Raw genomic sequence first — 16,073 nt, forward strand, 5'->3', positions numbered from 1 at the left:
ACCTGGTTGGTGGCATGAGTGGCAAGTTGCCAAATGATATTAGAGTATGGGTTGTACATTTCATCACCTGGTTGGTGGCATGCAGGAGAGTACGGGTTGTACATTTCATCACCTGGTTGGTGACATGAAGATGAGTTCCTTCTTCACAATTCATCACCTGGTTGGTGAGAATAAGGGCAAGGTGTCGAGGCACATTGTAGCAAGTGTCGAAGACAAAGTATGTTGAACCCTTTCGAAGCACAGTTGGCTTATGTATGGATGTGTTGGAATGTATGATGTTTATGTATGAATGTGTTGGAATGTATGATGTTTATGTATGAATGTGTTGGAATATATGATGTTTATATATGAATGTGTTGGAATGTATGATGTTTATGTTGATTGATATGAGTGATGTTTATGAATGTTTTGCTATGCATGAAGGGATCCATGCTTTTGATATGTGAACCATGTTGGTTATAACACTTAGTATCACATACTTTATGCCAAAGTACGTATGTTGAAGCTCTGAGTTTGAGTGTAAGGGTAGGTCAGCGTAGACCAAGTGTTCCAGTGTTAGGAACGCAAAATACTCAAAATAAGTTGTCTGAGTTCCCTATTCTTTAAATATTTGCCGAATGGCTTGTGTGACAAAAGATCTCAAGCGGTTGAGAGTCAAAACATTTGTAATGTGTATGTCTTCTTAAAATAGCATTTCCTTCGATACCTAGACTTCCACTTTGAAAGAGTGAGGCTTGGCCCCATAGTCATAATAGTCGACGGTACGTTCACCCTTGGTTGTCTTGATACGAACTTTTATCCCTCTTGTTGTGATAGGCTTGCTGAGAGTAAAAATCCTTCCTCTTACCAAGAGATAGATACGTTTGGTGACTTAGAGAGTAGCTAGATGAGGCAGGAGATGATGCAATGGGTGTCTAAATGGCCAATATCTCATCACTTGGTAGAACTTGACTTCCACTTCCCACTTGTTGATTGGGGTTAACCATATGGGGGTTCCCTTGGTATGTCCTTGCTTCGACGGATGAGTGGTTGTAAGCCTGTGCCATCACCTCAGAGTAAGTCTTCCAAGTGTTGGCATTGATCATGTACTTGAAGAAACAATCACATAGGCCTGCTGTGAAGGCCTTGAGGGCAGTCTTGTCATCTACCTCAGCGCAGCGAGAATACTCATGGCTGAAACGACCAGCATACTTTCGTAGTGACTCGTCTAGCTTCTGGTGAATAGTGTACAAGTCATCTGCAGAATGTAAGCAATCGGTTTGGAAGATGTGTTGAGAGACAAACAGTTTCCTCAGTTCCTTAAATGAGTTTACTGTCTCAGGTGGAAGACGGAAATACCAGTTTAGAGTTCCGCTAGAGAGGGTGGAGGGGAAGAGAAAGACATCGCTCTTCGTCGGTGGGCATCCGATTTGCCATGGTGGACTTAAAGAGGTTAAGGTGTTCAATTGGGTCATCCCTTCCAGTATAGAGTTGTAAACCAAGCTTTTGTTTTTTCTTCACTTGAATGTGGGTGTTGATGATCCTTCTTGTGAGAGGGCCAAGTCTGGGTTAATTCCAGTCAGGTATCTCGGCCTGACGTTCGGCCTTCAACTTGTTTACTTCCTCAAGGAGCTGTAGGACAAGAGGGTCCTGAATGGAATCATATACCACTGGAATTTTCTTTCGTAAGTCTCTATCGCCTCTTGGAAGTAGGAAAGTTTGAGCAAGGGCGTGTGGTTTTTTCTTGGACTCGCCTACTAACTTCTAGGGCGAGTCTGTCGAAATACCTCAGAGTCCCCTGTACCTTCATGTTCCTTTAGGACCTGTCGTTCCTTCCCTAAATTGGCAGCTAGCCTGGGTCGTGAGAGGGGACCGAGTATTTCAGAAACCCTTAGGTCATTGATCTTCAAGCATATGTGGAGAGGATTCTCTCGACGTTGCTTTAGGAAGTCTGTGCAGTCATGATAAACGACTTTCGATCCTTCCAACCCTTCTGCAATGAGGTGTCTTCCTTCATTTCGTCTGCTTCGGGTCGAAGCATCTGGGTTGAGAGAAGTCTTATGTTGATCGATGTTTTGATGATTAACTTGCTCCTCATCAGGGATACCCATGTCAAAAGGAGGTGACCCTCCGAGTTGGAGGGCACCCAGATTATGGTTGATGTCCACAGGGGCAACAAGCTCGCGCGTTTGAGTACGCCTAGTTTCGTGGAGCGTCTTAAAGAATTTCTCATACTGCTCTTGGAGAACCTCATTGTTCATTGCTATCTTGTTGTTTTGAGCTTCTAGCTCATCGACTTTAGCTTGAAGAGCAACCTTCTTTCCTTCCTTCTTTCGTTGCTTTGCACTAGGTGCAAGAGGGGTGTCATTCTGTGTGCTGTGGCTTCCTTTGCTCCCCATGTTGGAGAGGGATGCCTGGTAAAAAAAAAAGTGTACAAATGGTGGAAACCAGCTTGGCAAAGCTGAAGAGAGTGGGAGTAAGTGTCGTTCCCACAGACGGCGCCAAATGTTGATGCACAAAATCAACGAGGACTTTAGTACAACAGAAAGTGTTAAGTTTGTGACCTTTGCTAGATTGCTCCAGTCACTAGTATGGATAAGTATGTAAATGGATATGGACAGGGAAGCAAACACAAGATGTACGTGGTTCACCCAGATTGGCTACGTCCACAGAGTATAGGAGTTCTCATTAATTGTGAAGGGTTTACACAAGTACATGGGTTCAAGCTCTCCTTTAGTGAGTACTAGTGAATGATTTAGTACAAATGACATTAGGAAATATTGTGGGAGAATGATCTCTTTTTATAAAAGAGAGTTTCTAGCTTTGTTCTAACATTGACACATGTCATGTTGTGATTGGTTTCCGATATCGACACGTGTCGCGCTATGATTGGTTTCTGATGTTGACACGTGTCGCGCTGTGATTGGCCTCCTGGTTGGAGGGAAACTCTTATGGGTCCTTGACGGTATAATGTTGACCGGTGCTCGGTAGTTTCGGGATTGGTCGAGTATGGTACAAACAATAATAGAATAAGATAATTAGGAAATACATTCCTATTATAACTTTGGGAAATATGTCCAGCCACAAAGAATCCCATGATCCTAGATCTTCAGGGCTCCAAAACATGCCCAAAATGGCTAATATTAGCTTGAGATGTCCCGAACATATTTGCAGAAGGTCTCGAACCCAAAAGACATCATCTTGGATGCCAAAAAGCCCACATAAGCCGAAAATGTCACTTTGGCAGCACTGCACGCTGCTCCTTTATTTTCTCCACCATAAATTATCCGCTTGGTAGAAAAACTTGAAACTTTGATACAGACAAGTTGAGAGACTCATGAACATCCTCCAACTGGAATCACTCCAAAATTCGTCCGTTTGACCACTTTTTGCTCCAAAGGAAGTCGAATGTCCTACATTAGAAATATAAATCAAAGTATTAAAATTCTCACAAAATAACCAATAAATTAATACTAAGAATATGACAAAATATATAATGTAATATTGATTCATCAGTGACCTAATCTCATGTGCCATAAATATACTATCTCGTTCTTCCTTGTCTTGTCTATGTATATAGTTTTTGCTGACATTACATAGACTGACTCCAATCTTTGTCCCTCCAATCTCAAGGACCGTACATGACATAGCCTTACTGACATAGGCTATCGGTAAGTTTGTATTATTGACTATCACTATCATGTGACTTCCCTTGTATTCAAAAAAATATTGCGACTTCTCTTTATCACCCATCATGTGATTTGAACAGCATGGGTCAAATCATTGTTGTAGTTAATCCATTCCGGCTTCACTACTTTTAGAGCTAATTCTTCTTCCTTCCCACCTTTTGACGAGACCCCTTTTATTTGCTTAACCATAGATTCTTGATGAACAAGCAAATTTTCAAACTCAAGAAGTGATGGTTGAGTCAGCCATCCTAGTACAACGACAACGAAACCTCGATATTCGGCTCTCAACAATGGATAATTATTCTCTTTATCATGGATTCTACAATAGCTGTCTAATTTAGAAATTTCATGGCATATGGACTTTACTTTGTGGAAGTACTAAGCAATCATATCATGTCCCATTATGCCACTGACAACAACTCATTCTCGAAAAGTTGTAGCCTATGTTGTTCGATTTTGAAAAGAGTGGCAAATGTGTCCTATGCTTCTTTCATTGTGGCTTTTCGTATGTGCTCCAACATATCCTCTTCATTTGTGGTCTTTAGGGCAAACATGACATTATCTGCTTTGATCTTCCACATATGCAAAGTGTTATTGGTGTCTTCTTCCATCTGAGTAACTTTATTACCGTGAACGACCTTCCAAAGACCTTGTCTTTGTAGATAAGACTCCATGCATGTTGCCCACGTGTTATAATAGATATATATATAAATTTTTTTTTTTTGTTTTTGTTTTTTTGAGTTTCTTGATTCCTCGAATTACTTGAATATCACCCATCATGCCGGCATAATTTCAATATGTTGAATAAGATTAGTTAGCAATATTGTGAAGTACTAAACTTTTCACAATTCATGGAAGCTTCTCCAGAGCGGATCCTTGATTGTACCGCTCTGATACCAATTGTCTACCAGTTGTATTACACTCAGATATTACAACACACAAACTCTCAAAGACACAATTTTAGAAACTATGACATTCTCTTACTCTCTCTAGAATACTCACACTCTTCACAAAGACCTTATATCTCACTCTCACACTTAGAGTAGAACTCGCTTCTTGGTTGATTCAAACAGGGTGGATGCCTTCTCCTTTTATACGTATGGATGGAACTTTGGAGAAACATGGAAACACCATGTTGGAAATATCTAGCTAATTTCACAAACATTCTTTGCTAGAAGGCAGTGCTATCCACAAAAATATTTTGACTTCTCACACACCTCTCTCAATTGAAAAGATTAAGGGCAAAAAAAATAATAAGTGTGTGTTGGAGGTAAAAATGGGTGTGTGAATAACAATATCCTTGCTAGAATTTTCTGGAAAATTTCCATATTTAAAATGCATATCATGATGATAGAATCTTCTGGCATTTATCTTGAGAACACCAAAAAAAGTTTCATGATATGCTGGGTTTAATGAGCTTGTGTTGATCTTTAACAGACGAGAGAGAAAGCCTCAAAGGATCGGGCGGAGGGAAAAAAAAAGATGAGAGAGAGTAAAGGATTATTATCATTATTACTAGCATTTGCCTATACACTTTGTGTGTATGAACATATTTTTTTTTAGAAAATGAGAAGGAGAAGGGGAGAGATAGCGAATGTGGGGGAGTGAGAGGTTTTGTTTTTGGTTTTTTATTTATTTTTTTATTTTTATATTGAATGTATTTTAACATCATATGTAGATGAGGCTTCAATAAAAAACAGTAAAATTTGAACCTGTGAAATTATATTAATGCCCATCAATTTTTTTTTTGTGATAGAAGACTAATTTATCTTTTCACCCTATTTTAATTGACAAAGAGGATTTCATTAATTAGTAGAGATTATTATTTTAATAAAAAATAACTTCAATCAAGGGGACTAGCCCCTTAAGCATCTAGTTTGAGTACAATCAAACAAATACGATGATAAGCAGAGGGGGAGGAGATCTATCCCACACATGCAAATCATTATAAGAAAAGCCATAATTAGTGACAATATCCACGCTTCACGGAACACATGCTTCTAGGTAATTTTCTCAAAGTGAGCAGCCAGTTTCCTTATGCCTTCGGTAATGGTCTTTAATCTCCCGGGCACGTTGAAAAAACCACGGATGGATTCAATCACTAATTTGGAGTACTCCCTCGACATTGACCCTTTTGAAGCCCTTGCTCCTAGCCATACACAGACCATCACGTAGCGCAAGACACTCTGCAACAGAGATTGTATTGTCCCCCCAACCTACGAGCCCTCGCAATAATGGACTCCATTGGTATTTCGATTTCGGGAACTCCAGGTACTTGAAACGGTTCTTGGACAACATTAGTATCCCAGAGTGTTTCTTCACCAATTTCTATCGAAGATGATATATGTTTGTCAGCGACGTCGTTGTCATCACGTTCTAGTTTCGGAATATCATATAGCCCTCTTTTATCAATCTTCTAAACAACTTTCCGACCATGTCGTCTAGATAGAATATTTGTTTCGCAATAGTTGCCAAAATGTATGTGTCTTCATCGTACCAATGTCTGGTAGTGTTTACTGATAGTAAACCGTGGTCTCGCTTAACACTTGTTTGATTATATGTGGGTTCGTATCAAACCAAAGACACTTAAATAGGATCACTTGACACCTGTCTTCGTAAAGCAATTGTACTACACTAGTTAGTTTGCCATAGAAATCAATGTCTTTATTGTCGCCTGCACTCGGGACAAGGACACCACTATTTTGAGTAGATGGCTTGTCATCATGTGCTGCCCCCAAGAACTTGATCTCGTTGACATGACAACCTGAGTACAATTTAGTGTGAAGCGGTCCTCTTGCCAAGTTATATAATTCTTCTTTGTAAGAGGGTGAATTCAATTCCTTCAATTTGTTCATCTATTATAACATATACAAAAAGTTAAGTTGTTAGTGTGTCAAAATTTAAAGACGGGCTTCTTGGCATGTAACAAAAAGTTAAATATGCTAAAAAACACATACAACTTAAATGTTCGCAAGACCAACAAGGAAACAATTCACAGTGTTTCTTGGCATATAAATGTGAAGGATGTTCCCGCTTCATCAACTGTTCATGCTCTTCAAGGTATGGCATAGCCTCATCACAATTGTTGAGTATGAACCGATGTGCTACCTCCATGTCCTTTTTGGTAAACAATTCACGTTTCGTTGAAGGGTCGCGTGATTTGGGCAAAAATAGACAGTTTCTCTTTTATGACACCACCATCATTATTGCGCAACAAACCAACCGCGTCGCGCAAAAACCTTTTATGCGACGCATATAGTCCGTCATGCAATTTTCTAGCGTCAAATCAAGATTTTACTACCTTTTTTTTTTCAAACATTGCACGACAAATGTGTACTTTTGTCACGTTAAAACATTTTGCGCGACAGAAAGCTTCATCCCCAATGGCCCGTTGCGCAAAACGTTATTGCGTGACACTTCTTTGTCAACGTTGAGCGAAACATTTTTGTGCAACGTAAGCTTCGTCGTGCAATTTTCCGTGCACGAGTGTGTTTTTGTACTAGCGTTAGCATTTATAGGGTCTTTCCAAAATAATATATTATGAATAAAGGTTACACGCATAAAATGAAAATGTAAGGTGATAATGGGTCACCTTGCCTAATTCCCGTAGAGGGATAGAAATCTCCATGAGTTTTACCATTCATAAGAATTGAGAAGGAAGTAGAGGTTATATACGTTCCCTGATTAAGTTAATCCAATGGTTATTAAAACCAATTTTTTGTAAAACAACCCTAATGTCATCCCAACTAATGAAATTATAGGTTTTTTCTAAGTCTAATTTAATAGCCATTGCTCTAATTCAACCCTTTTTACCTTTTTTGTTTTTATTTTTTGAACAAACGATATTATCTACACTAAGGTGAATGAGGTGGGCTAAGCCTCATAATGGGCTAGTAATAATGTGGTTCAAATTCGCTTTTGGCGAGAATCGAACCTAAGACCTCTCACTTACAAGTGAAGAGAAATACCACTAGACCGTAGTACTACTCTTTTTATCTTTGAAAGAGGAAAAAATTTCATGGGCAATAAGAATGTTGTCATGAATTGATCTTGCACGAGCAAAAGCTCCTTAATTCTTAGAAATGCAGTCAACCAGTAAAGGTTTAATTCTATTTAACATAATTTTAGTAATAATCTTGTAGGTTACATTGCATATACTAATAGGTCTAAAATTAGCAACAGCCTCAAGATTCTCCAATTTAGGAAATAGACCAATATTCTTATGATTAATTAATCTCAATCTTGAGCAACTTTCAAAGAAATCTTTAACCATATCACATCTATTACAACAGAAGGTCCTACGATATCCCAACAATTTTGGTAGAAAGAAACATGGATGCTTCCAGCGATATATGAGAGAGAGTCTCAAAGGAAAAAAAAAACTGGTGGATAACTTATAATAAAATAAAATATAAAGAAAGTTAAATTATTATTAAATAACAAAATATTGTAGTATTTGTTAAAATAGCTAATGTAGTTGAAGATGTCAAGTTAAATTAACTAGCTATTGTAACTTTTTGACTCTATTAAGTAGCCAATTTAACATGAGTTTAACACAACTTCAGTAATCAACAGTACATGGATTTTCTTAATTCCCAAGATAGTTGTACAGTTGGTTTAGAACTAAACATTTTTGTGCTAGATTCACTGGCAAGCATCATACAAAATCGAGATCCACTTACAAATGAGAGATGTAATCAACAATGCTTACTCTTTGTTCTCTCTTTCCTTTTTTTTTCACTAACCTCCTTTCACTAACCAGAAAAAAATATGAACAAAAAGAAAGTGTGGTGTAGTATATTATATTGTGTTTGTACTAGTACTCATAGAAGCTGTGTCTTTGAGGCATGCATTCGTCAAATTCCAGTCTTGGAGCAGCAGTACAAGAGTAACCCTTTCTGAATCTGTTGTTTTTGCTTCTAAGCACATTCACTTCCACTGAAAACACAGCACACACGGGTCTGTGATCGGAGAATCTCGACTCCCCGCGAATATAAGATAATTGCTCAAAGCCATCCCCGCGCCATAGTATCCGATCGCACCTATAATCAATTCATTTCACAAAGATCAACACACCGCTCTAATTTTGAGCTAATTGAACAAATTAATTAGGATTAATGTTCTTTTGCCAAATTTATGTTGCCAGATTACAGTCTAGATCCACAGCTTGACAAGAACCAATTATCTTAAATATCCAGACATTCTGACAAGAGAACGTTTCCCACCAAATTAATATTCTGCTTAATTTTTTTCTGGTAGTAAATTAACAGGGGAGAGGATTATACCATGCTGGGGTCCGTCGTTTCTTCTTGGACTTGGTAGTTTCTCCAGCGTAAGAGTCTGAGTTATGAGAGTACTTGTAAGTGGGGGCAAAGAAGATTTGTCCCTCCTTGAACCCATTAAATACCCTCCCAGCTTCTCTTTCCATATTCAACTACATGCATTTGTTAATCAAAATCAAACACACGAAGCGTAATTTATAAGAAAACTAATTAAGACCATTCTTCAGTGTAGTTCACATATGCGAATAAATTAATCCACAGGAAATGTGTTTGAACAAAAGCAAATCAACTAAGTGAACCATTTAATATTGGATGAGAAGTTTTGAGCACTACTATTTTATAAGAGTATTATAACTGACGATGTCTTCTAAGCTCTAAATGCAATGGGTTTCTTCGTACAAGTGGATTGCACTTATCTTTATTATTAACGAGATGATACATATGATTACTTGAGTTCGTAGAAATAGTTTTATTCCCAAAAAATAGCTTCAAGTTATATATATAAGCACTAGGCAATAAACTATTTAGATCACACGTGTGCGCATCCATATATAGGTAGAGCCACGTGTGTTTCTGAATTTGGCTTCTAGCTAATGAAAGAAAACTTTGTATATACCCTTTTTAATTACTTGAGCACCAAAATAAGACAAGGGTATACACGACGAGAAGAATAATTCATATAATTTATTTTATGAGTAATGTGGTTTTAAATGTCATTTATAGATGTGACCTAGGCTAACATACTCATCTAGAATGGGGCACTAAAACAAACCTGATCTTTTTCTAAAAGGGTGTCCCAATCATTATCCTCCAACAAAACTCTTGTTTCTTCATAGCTCAAAGCCACTCGATAATTCAAATCTCCAAGCCATATTATCCTTCTGCAAAATTATATATAATCAGAGGAACACAAACTATTGATCAGAACCAAGCTGAACACATACTATCAATTCAATGAATGAATAAATAAAGGGATACTTTGGATGCGATCCCTAATCCTTAACATTCTTTGATTAAAATCTTAATAATATTCAAAGTTTGATCAAAGTCCCTTGACTTTGTACACCTCATTATATTACTATTAATATTTATAGTTTTGACATTAATTGTTTGATATTTTATGAGATTTATAATCCTATAAATTTAAAATCCCTCATTATAATACTATTAGAAATGGTTACAATAAAAAAATTCAAACATTTTGATTGAATAAATGGATAAAAACTATGTAAAAATAATAAATAATAAATGGCAAAATAATGTATCCATAGTGTTAAAAAAAATGGTATATTTTGGTACATTTCACATATAACAAAGTGGTACATTAATAAAGAAGAATGGGTACATTAGAAATAAATTAGGATACAGATAAAAGATTAAAAATTATGAATACAAATGAATTTTTAAAAATATAGGCGCTAAAAGAAATTTATACATGGGTACAAAATAAAACTAAAAAGAAAATACTACAAATTTAAAAAAAAAATGTTGCAAATTAAAAGTGGGTACAAACTAAAAATATAAATATATGATACAAAGTTTAGGCATAAAACATAAATATACCATATGTAATTTTTCTATCATTGATTAAATGTCACGTGACGGTATACACATGGGTACAAACACAAATAAAACTTTAAAAAATTTGGGCACAAAAAGAAACTAATATATGGGTACAAATTAAAAATGAAAAGAAAATTGGTACAAATTAAAAAATATTAGCAAATTAAAAATAGGTACAAACTAAAAATAAAAATATATGATAAAAATTTTAGCCGTAAATATAAATATACTAATTGTAACATTTTTATCATTAAAGGAATATATTTAAAAATAAAAATATTTTATTATTCAAATAATTAATGATGTTATTAATACCCAAAGACCTTGATCAAAAATTGAAAATGAATAGGATTTTAATCAATGGAGTAACAAAAAGAAGGATGTGAACCTAATTTTCTCATAAATAAATCAGATTTTTTTGGAGTGTAAATAATAGCTTTTTGAAAACTTGAATTGAACGCAAAACAAAAGCAAAACAACATCAATTATCCTGCAACCATCTTCATATAGAGTAATATGTACGTACTCATGATCGGTTATTCTTTCGCAAGGGCGACGGTATGGATTCTTGCAAACCTTGGGAAATTGTGCGCTTTTAAGGATCTCAATCACGTCGGCATTCCTTTTCAGCTCATCGCCTTCCTTCTCCCCGGAAGCCAAGTGACTGCACACGAAGCAAAAGCTCGTTTGGTGCAATGTCATGCTTATTGATATACATCCCTGCAAATTAATGCGACAATTTAACAATCAAAGCTACATTTACCATAGGAATAAAATGATGAATCATGATTTGTTGCCATCCTTTTAATTACTATAAACAAAGACTATATATTTGTATCATATTTACTCATTACATTGCAGACTAACGACATCTCCGAATAGAACTGAAACCCAACTATATATATTATAATCAAGATTTGTAATTCGAAAAGTTGTATTTCAGACCGATAGACAAAAGTGACACTAAAGTTTTGTATACTGATGGGAGCCACATAAGGAGACTCAAATGTGTAGCTCATATCTCTATTAGCAAAATGAGATGTTACACTAAATGATATAAGTTGACATTGCATATAAATTTTTATCAAAAGTCTTACTAACCTTGTTTCCGAGGCAGCCCATTATTCCTCTTCCAACCGTGGAGACTCTGAGATGGCCAATGTGAGGTACTAACTCCTTTCGAACCCAAACCGATACGAAAATACCTACCATCTTCTTGCTTGTTATAAGGCGGTAATTCATGTCGCTTGAGGAAGATGGGGACTGAATCCCAGCAATTGCAAGAAATTCATCTACACTAGTGTCGCTTCCAGAAGTAAGCCGAGGAGAAATTGAGCCTAATTTACTAGTAGGATCACTGAGCTTTCTTATTCGCCGCCTTTCGTGGGATGGAAATTCCACGGGGCAGTTGCAAGACTTGAGAAGGCTACTATTTGCCTTGAAGCTTTTGCTAAGAGCTTTGAGAGAAGGCTTCTGGAAGATGTTGAGACTGCCTGGGGACTTGGATTCCTTGTTGTTATTCGATGAGTTGTTGGAACCATGGCCTGATGAATCGGAGGAAGAATGCATATTGTAGGACGCATTTTGCGGTTTATTAAGTGCTTGGCTTATGAGGGCTAGCCATTTTGCTGCTGGTTCATTGTCCTCGATCACTAAAACGTTTCCGGCACTCAAAGGAACAATTTCCTGAAACCTTATGATATATAAGAAGAAAAATACAGTACTGTTAATTAATTAGCCGCCCACAAGGTTAATTTTCTGTGTTTTTACATGATTAATTATTCTTTTCAAAATCTCAGTAATTTTCTGTGTTTTTTTTTAATTGATAAAAAACAAGTGATGGTGGTTTTCTTACGTACCCTAAAACATAGATGTCGGAAGACCCCTCCACCTGCAAGAAATCTTGGAGGTTCAGGCCATTGTTGGGTGACTTTCCTCCCACGTTCCATGTCGCAACAAATATACTGCGACGCAATGAACCACAATTTTCAATATTCATTGAAGGCAACAAATAAATTAACAAATCCTATATATATAGGATATTCATATTTTTATTTATTTATTTATACAACCTCATGTCTTAGTCTCATATATAGCTAGAAGATGATGTCTTACCGGAATTCTTTCGTCTCAGTTGCTGGCGCCATAGAGAGTTCGAAGTTTGATAGGTTTAGGCTTTCAATCCCCGGACTAGTCTGTCTTTCTGAGAGTAGATAAGAAAGGAACACCATCTTTACTCTTTACAATTTTCAATTTGCTCAAATCTCACGGAGTCTACTTATAACCAAGTTTTCCTATATGGCAAAGGTCTAAGGTCGAAATAGAGCAATGAACCACAATGTCTACTTAAATCAACTTTCTCATTCACGAAATAATAATACTTAAGACATGTTTCCTTATATGAAATTGATATTAGAATTATTTGATCTTTGACTTTAATGCGTTTACTAATATCTGAATTATTTAAATTATTCATCCTGACTTTAGCGTGTTGTGCCAAAAATCAAACTTTTTTTTTCTCCCTTTCAGGTCAGAATACGCCCAATGATACTACAATTTATAGAAGATGATTCTGGCACCCCTCACACCGGCCTTAGTTTATTTATGAACTCTTTGGACTAAATAAATTAAAGGTGGGACGTGATTTTTATTTTTTGACAAACGATAGTGTTAATGTGTTAAATTGTTAAATGACAAGGGGGAGGGGATCCGTAGAGATCGAATCCACACCAGAGTGTGTAAGCATTATTGCTCCACCATCTGCAAAGCCGGATGGAAATAAATAGAGGTGTGCAAAAAAAAAAAAAAAGATATGTAGTTATTATTTTCCTAATTTATTTAGTAAATAAGGCCTAATTTTTTTTTCCTATATAAGCCGATTTGGCAAGGAAATTTTGTCAATCAAATAGGAAACTAGCTTCCGATTCGCTCAAAGAGATGGGTTTGGCTTTTTAGCCAAAATAGTCCTTCACATAACTCCTCACTTAATTGGTCTCTGACAATGAAAATCAAAATCTATAGAAGTGGTCATTGAATTTGTTCACCGTAAATCATTTTGATTCTTCCGTAAAAAATCTATCTATATCCTCATTCAGTGAAGGAGTTGGTTTGACAAAAATACCTTAAAAGGTGGGTCACTTGATCATTCATGTGACAATTTAACGAGGATATTGACATATTTTTTTACAGAATGATCGAAATAATTTACAGTGGACAAATTCAGGGACCACTTCTATAAATCTTCATTGTCAGTAATTAAAGTGAAGAATTATGCTAATTTTAAAGAACATTTTGAATAAAAAAACAATGGGTTTCACGCAAGTTATCTCAACTGATCCCAAAAATATTTCATAGATTTTTTACCATTTCTTCTCTACATCAAATTTAATTGTATGTGTAATAGTTTTTGCTAAATTGGTTCTCTTAGTTTCAAGACAAATTCTTTGCTTGGTTGGAAGTCTTTTCATGATGAGACGAAGATATTCAATCACGAATTTCATGGATCAGGATCCTCTCCTGAGCAGATGGAGAGGATCCTCCTGACCAGGCTCATCGGGCCGTTCATCTTTTATTCAACGGTTATAATTATTATAACTTTTAGAGGGGCCCCCTGTTTGCAACCATTGGATAAAAAATGAACAGCCCGATGGGCCTGGTCAGGAGGATCCTCTCCATCTGCTCAGGAGAGGATCCTGGTCCGAATTTCATTGCCTACTAACACTACTTAAAGTATGTTAAAAGTATTTTTAAAATGACCGGATAGCTTTTGATGAAAATGTATTTGGAATCTATTCTTAGTAAAAATATAAATAATTCCTAAAAAAGTATCTGAAGTTTTTTTATGCAAGAAACACATAACTGTTGCTTTTTCTAAAATGCACTTCAAGTGCATTTTAAAATCCATAAGCACTTTCACAAATAGCATTTTAAGTCAAAAGCACTTTCCAATGAGCATTTAATGCTCACAATTCTTTACAATTTCTCGCCTATTCTAGTCTCCAGAAAATACACCTTTATTGCATTCCTTAGAACATCTCCAAATGAATTAGCAAAAGTGTTCTTTAAAAGTATCATTTGCTAACTTCTGACCCATTTCCCACTGTTATGCTACCATAAAAATTTGTCACTCCTACCCACTCTTCAAGCCAACTTGTTCAAATTTTATCTTTCACTTTGAAAAATTAATAACTTTATCTTGTGGGGCTCAAATTTTATTTTCAAACTCTTTACTAAACAATAATTTTGAATTAAATATGCTGCGGAACCCAATTTGTAAATTTGAAAAAAAAAAGTGAGTTACTAGTTCTTTAATTTGCTATTGAGTTGCTACCTCCGTTTGAATGCATTTTTCCTACCTGGCATAACAAATCTATTTTGCCATCCAAATACTATAACTTTGACATTTGGTGTATGTACTATTACTCCCTCTAAATACAAAAATATTTTCAATTGGTAATCAAAACAGATTTTTGTTAGGTAAGCTACCAAACTGGGACAAGAAGAGATAAGGGAAATTGAGTCCCTCCGTTTGTGGTAAGTGGCCTGTCTCTTTCGTTTAGATTCAATCTAAGTCTGACCCATCATCCATCAATTAAATACATAGATAAAAGAACATTCTAAGCTTGATTAATTTCATCCATAACGTGATTATAATGCACTATAATCTTCAACTATATGCTTAAACAGCATACCTGAAAAATTCTTTCTAATGAAAGGAGTTGCCTCCATGAAAGCTTTTCTCCTTGCAGCAATCTTTTTCTCAAATTCTATTAAAAAAAAAAGCAATAATTATTTGAAAAGATCAATAACAAATAGGCAGACAGATATCATTATATATATTTGAGAGATGGAGATACCAAGATCAATTATCCCATCCCCATCTGATTTGTATATATCTTCATCTGAGCCGTCCCTCCCACTTCTCTTTGAACCAAAAATCCTAGGAATGATAGACTTCATCCCAGAACATACATGGTTAAAATTAAAATTAAAATAATTTTAGGAAAAGCTAAATGAATGAAAGTAGGAACAGAAATAAAAGTTTAACCAGAAAACGAAAAATGTATACCTTCTTCTTCTTTTCATTCTTGGTAGAGTTATCGGAGGCGGAATCCGCGTCGTCTTTGGTCATTTCGAGGTTGGCATCTCCAACAGAGGAAGACATTCATCCGTTGATGTTCTCTTAAATATCAAATAATTTTGTTAGACATGCACTTTCAGTAAGTATCTAGTTAATTTGTAATTATCTCATCTCCGATGTTATACTGCTGAAATTTATTTTCTGGATTTGCTCTCTTCATCAATAATGTGGCTGTAATGTTTTTTTTTTTTTTTTTTTTTGGTGTTTATGAGTTTGCTTAATGTGATTAATGATTAATGATTTTCTTCCCTTTTTTTTCCTCTCCGTTCTGTTTGGAAGGATGAGAATTTGGCGGCAAAGCTTTCGGAGAACTTAGGACGGTAAAGAGGAGAAACCGTTAGTCACAGTGCACTTTAATCCCACACCCTACCAACTGTACACAACACGCTGTCGTTGTCATCATTTCATCCAAATTTTCTC

At 35.9% G+C, this 16,073-nt stretch overlaps 1 protein-coding gene across 1 annotated transcript; it reads right to left on the bottom strand.

Annotated features, from left to right (window-relative positions):
• Nucleotides 1-8,213: 8,213 nt before the first annotated feature.
• On the bottom strand, nucleotides 8,214-15,883 carry LOC126604242 (type I inositol polyphosphate 5-phosphatase 5). The gene is made up of 10 exons (XM_050271401.1): nucleotides 15,582-15,883; nucleotides 15,370-15,466; nucleotides 15,205-15,279; nucleotides 12,629-12,716; nucleotides 12,373-12,477; nucleotides 11,615-12,206; nucleotides 11,040-11,233; nucleotides 9,723-9,831; nucleotides 8,954-9,102; nucleotides 8,214-8,710 (listed from the first exon to the last, which is right to left on the bottom strand). Exons 1-10 carry the CDS (start codon nucleotides 15,675-15,677, stop codon nucleotides 8,485-8,487), a joined length of 1,731 nt encoding a protein of 576 aa, XP_050127358.1. The 5' UTR covers nucleotides 15,678-15,883; the 3' UTR covers nucleotides 8,214-8,484.
• Nucleotides 15,884-16,073: the final 190 nt, after the last annotated feature.

This window comes from Malus sylvestris, chromosome 15 (assembly GCF_916048215.2).
Source record: "Malus sylvestris chromosome 15, drMalSylv7.2, whole genome shotgun sequence".
Lineage (NCBI taxonomy): Eukaryota > Viridiplantae > Streptophyta > Magnoliopsida > Rosales > Rosaceae > Malus > Malus sylvestris.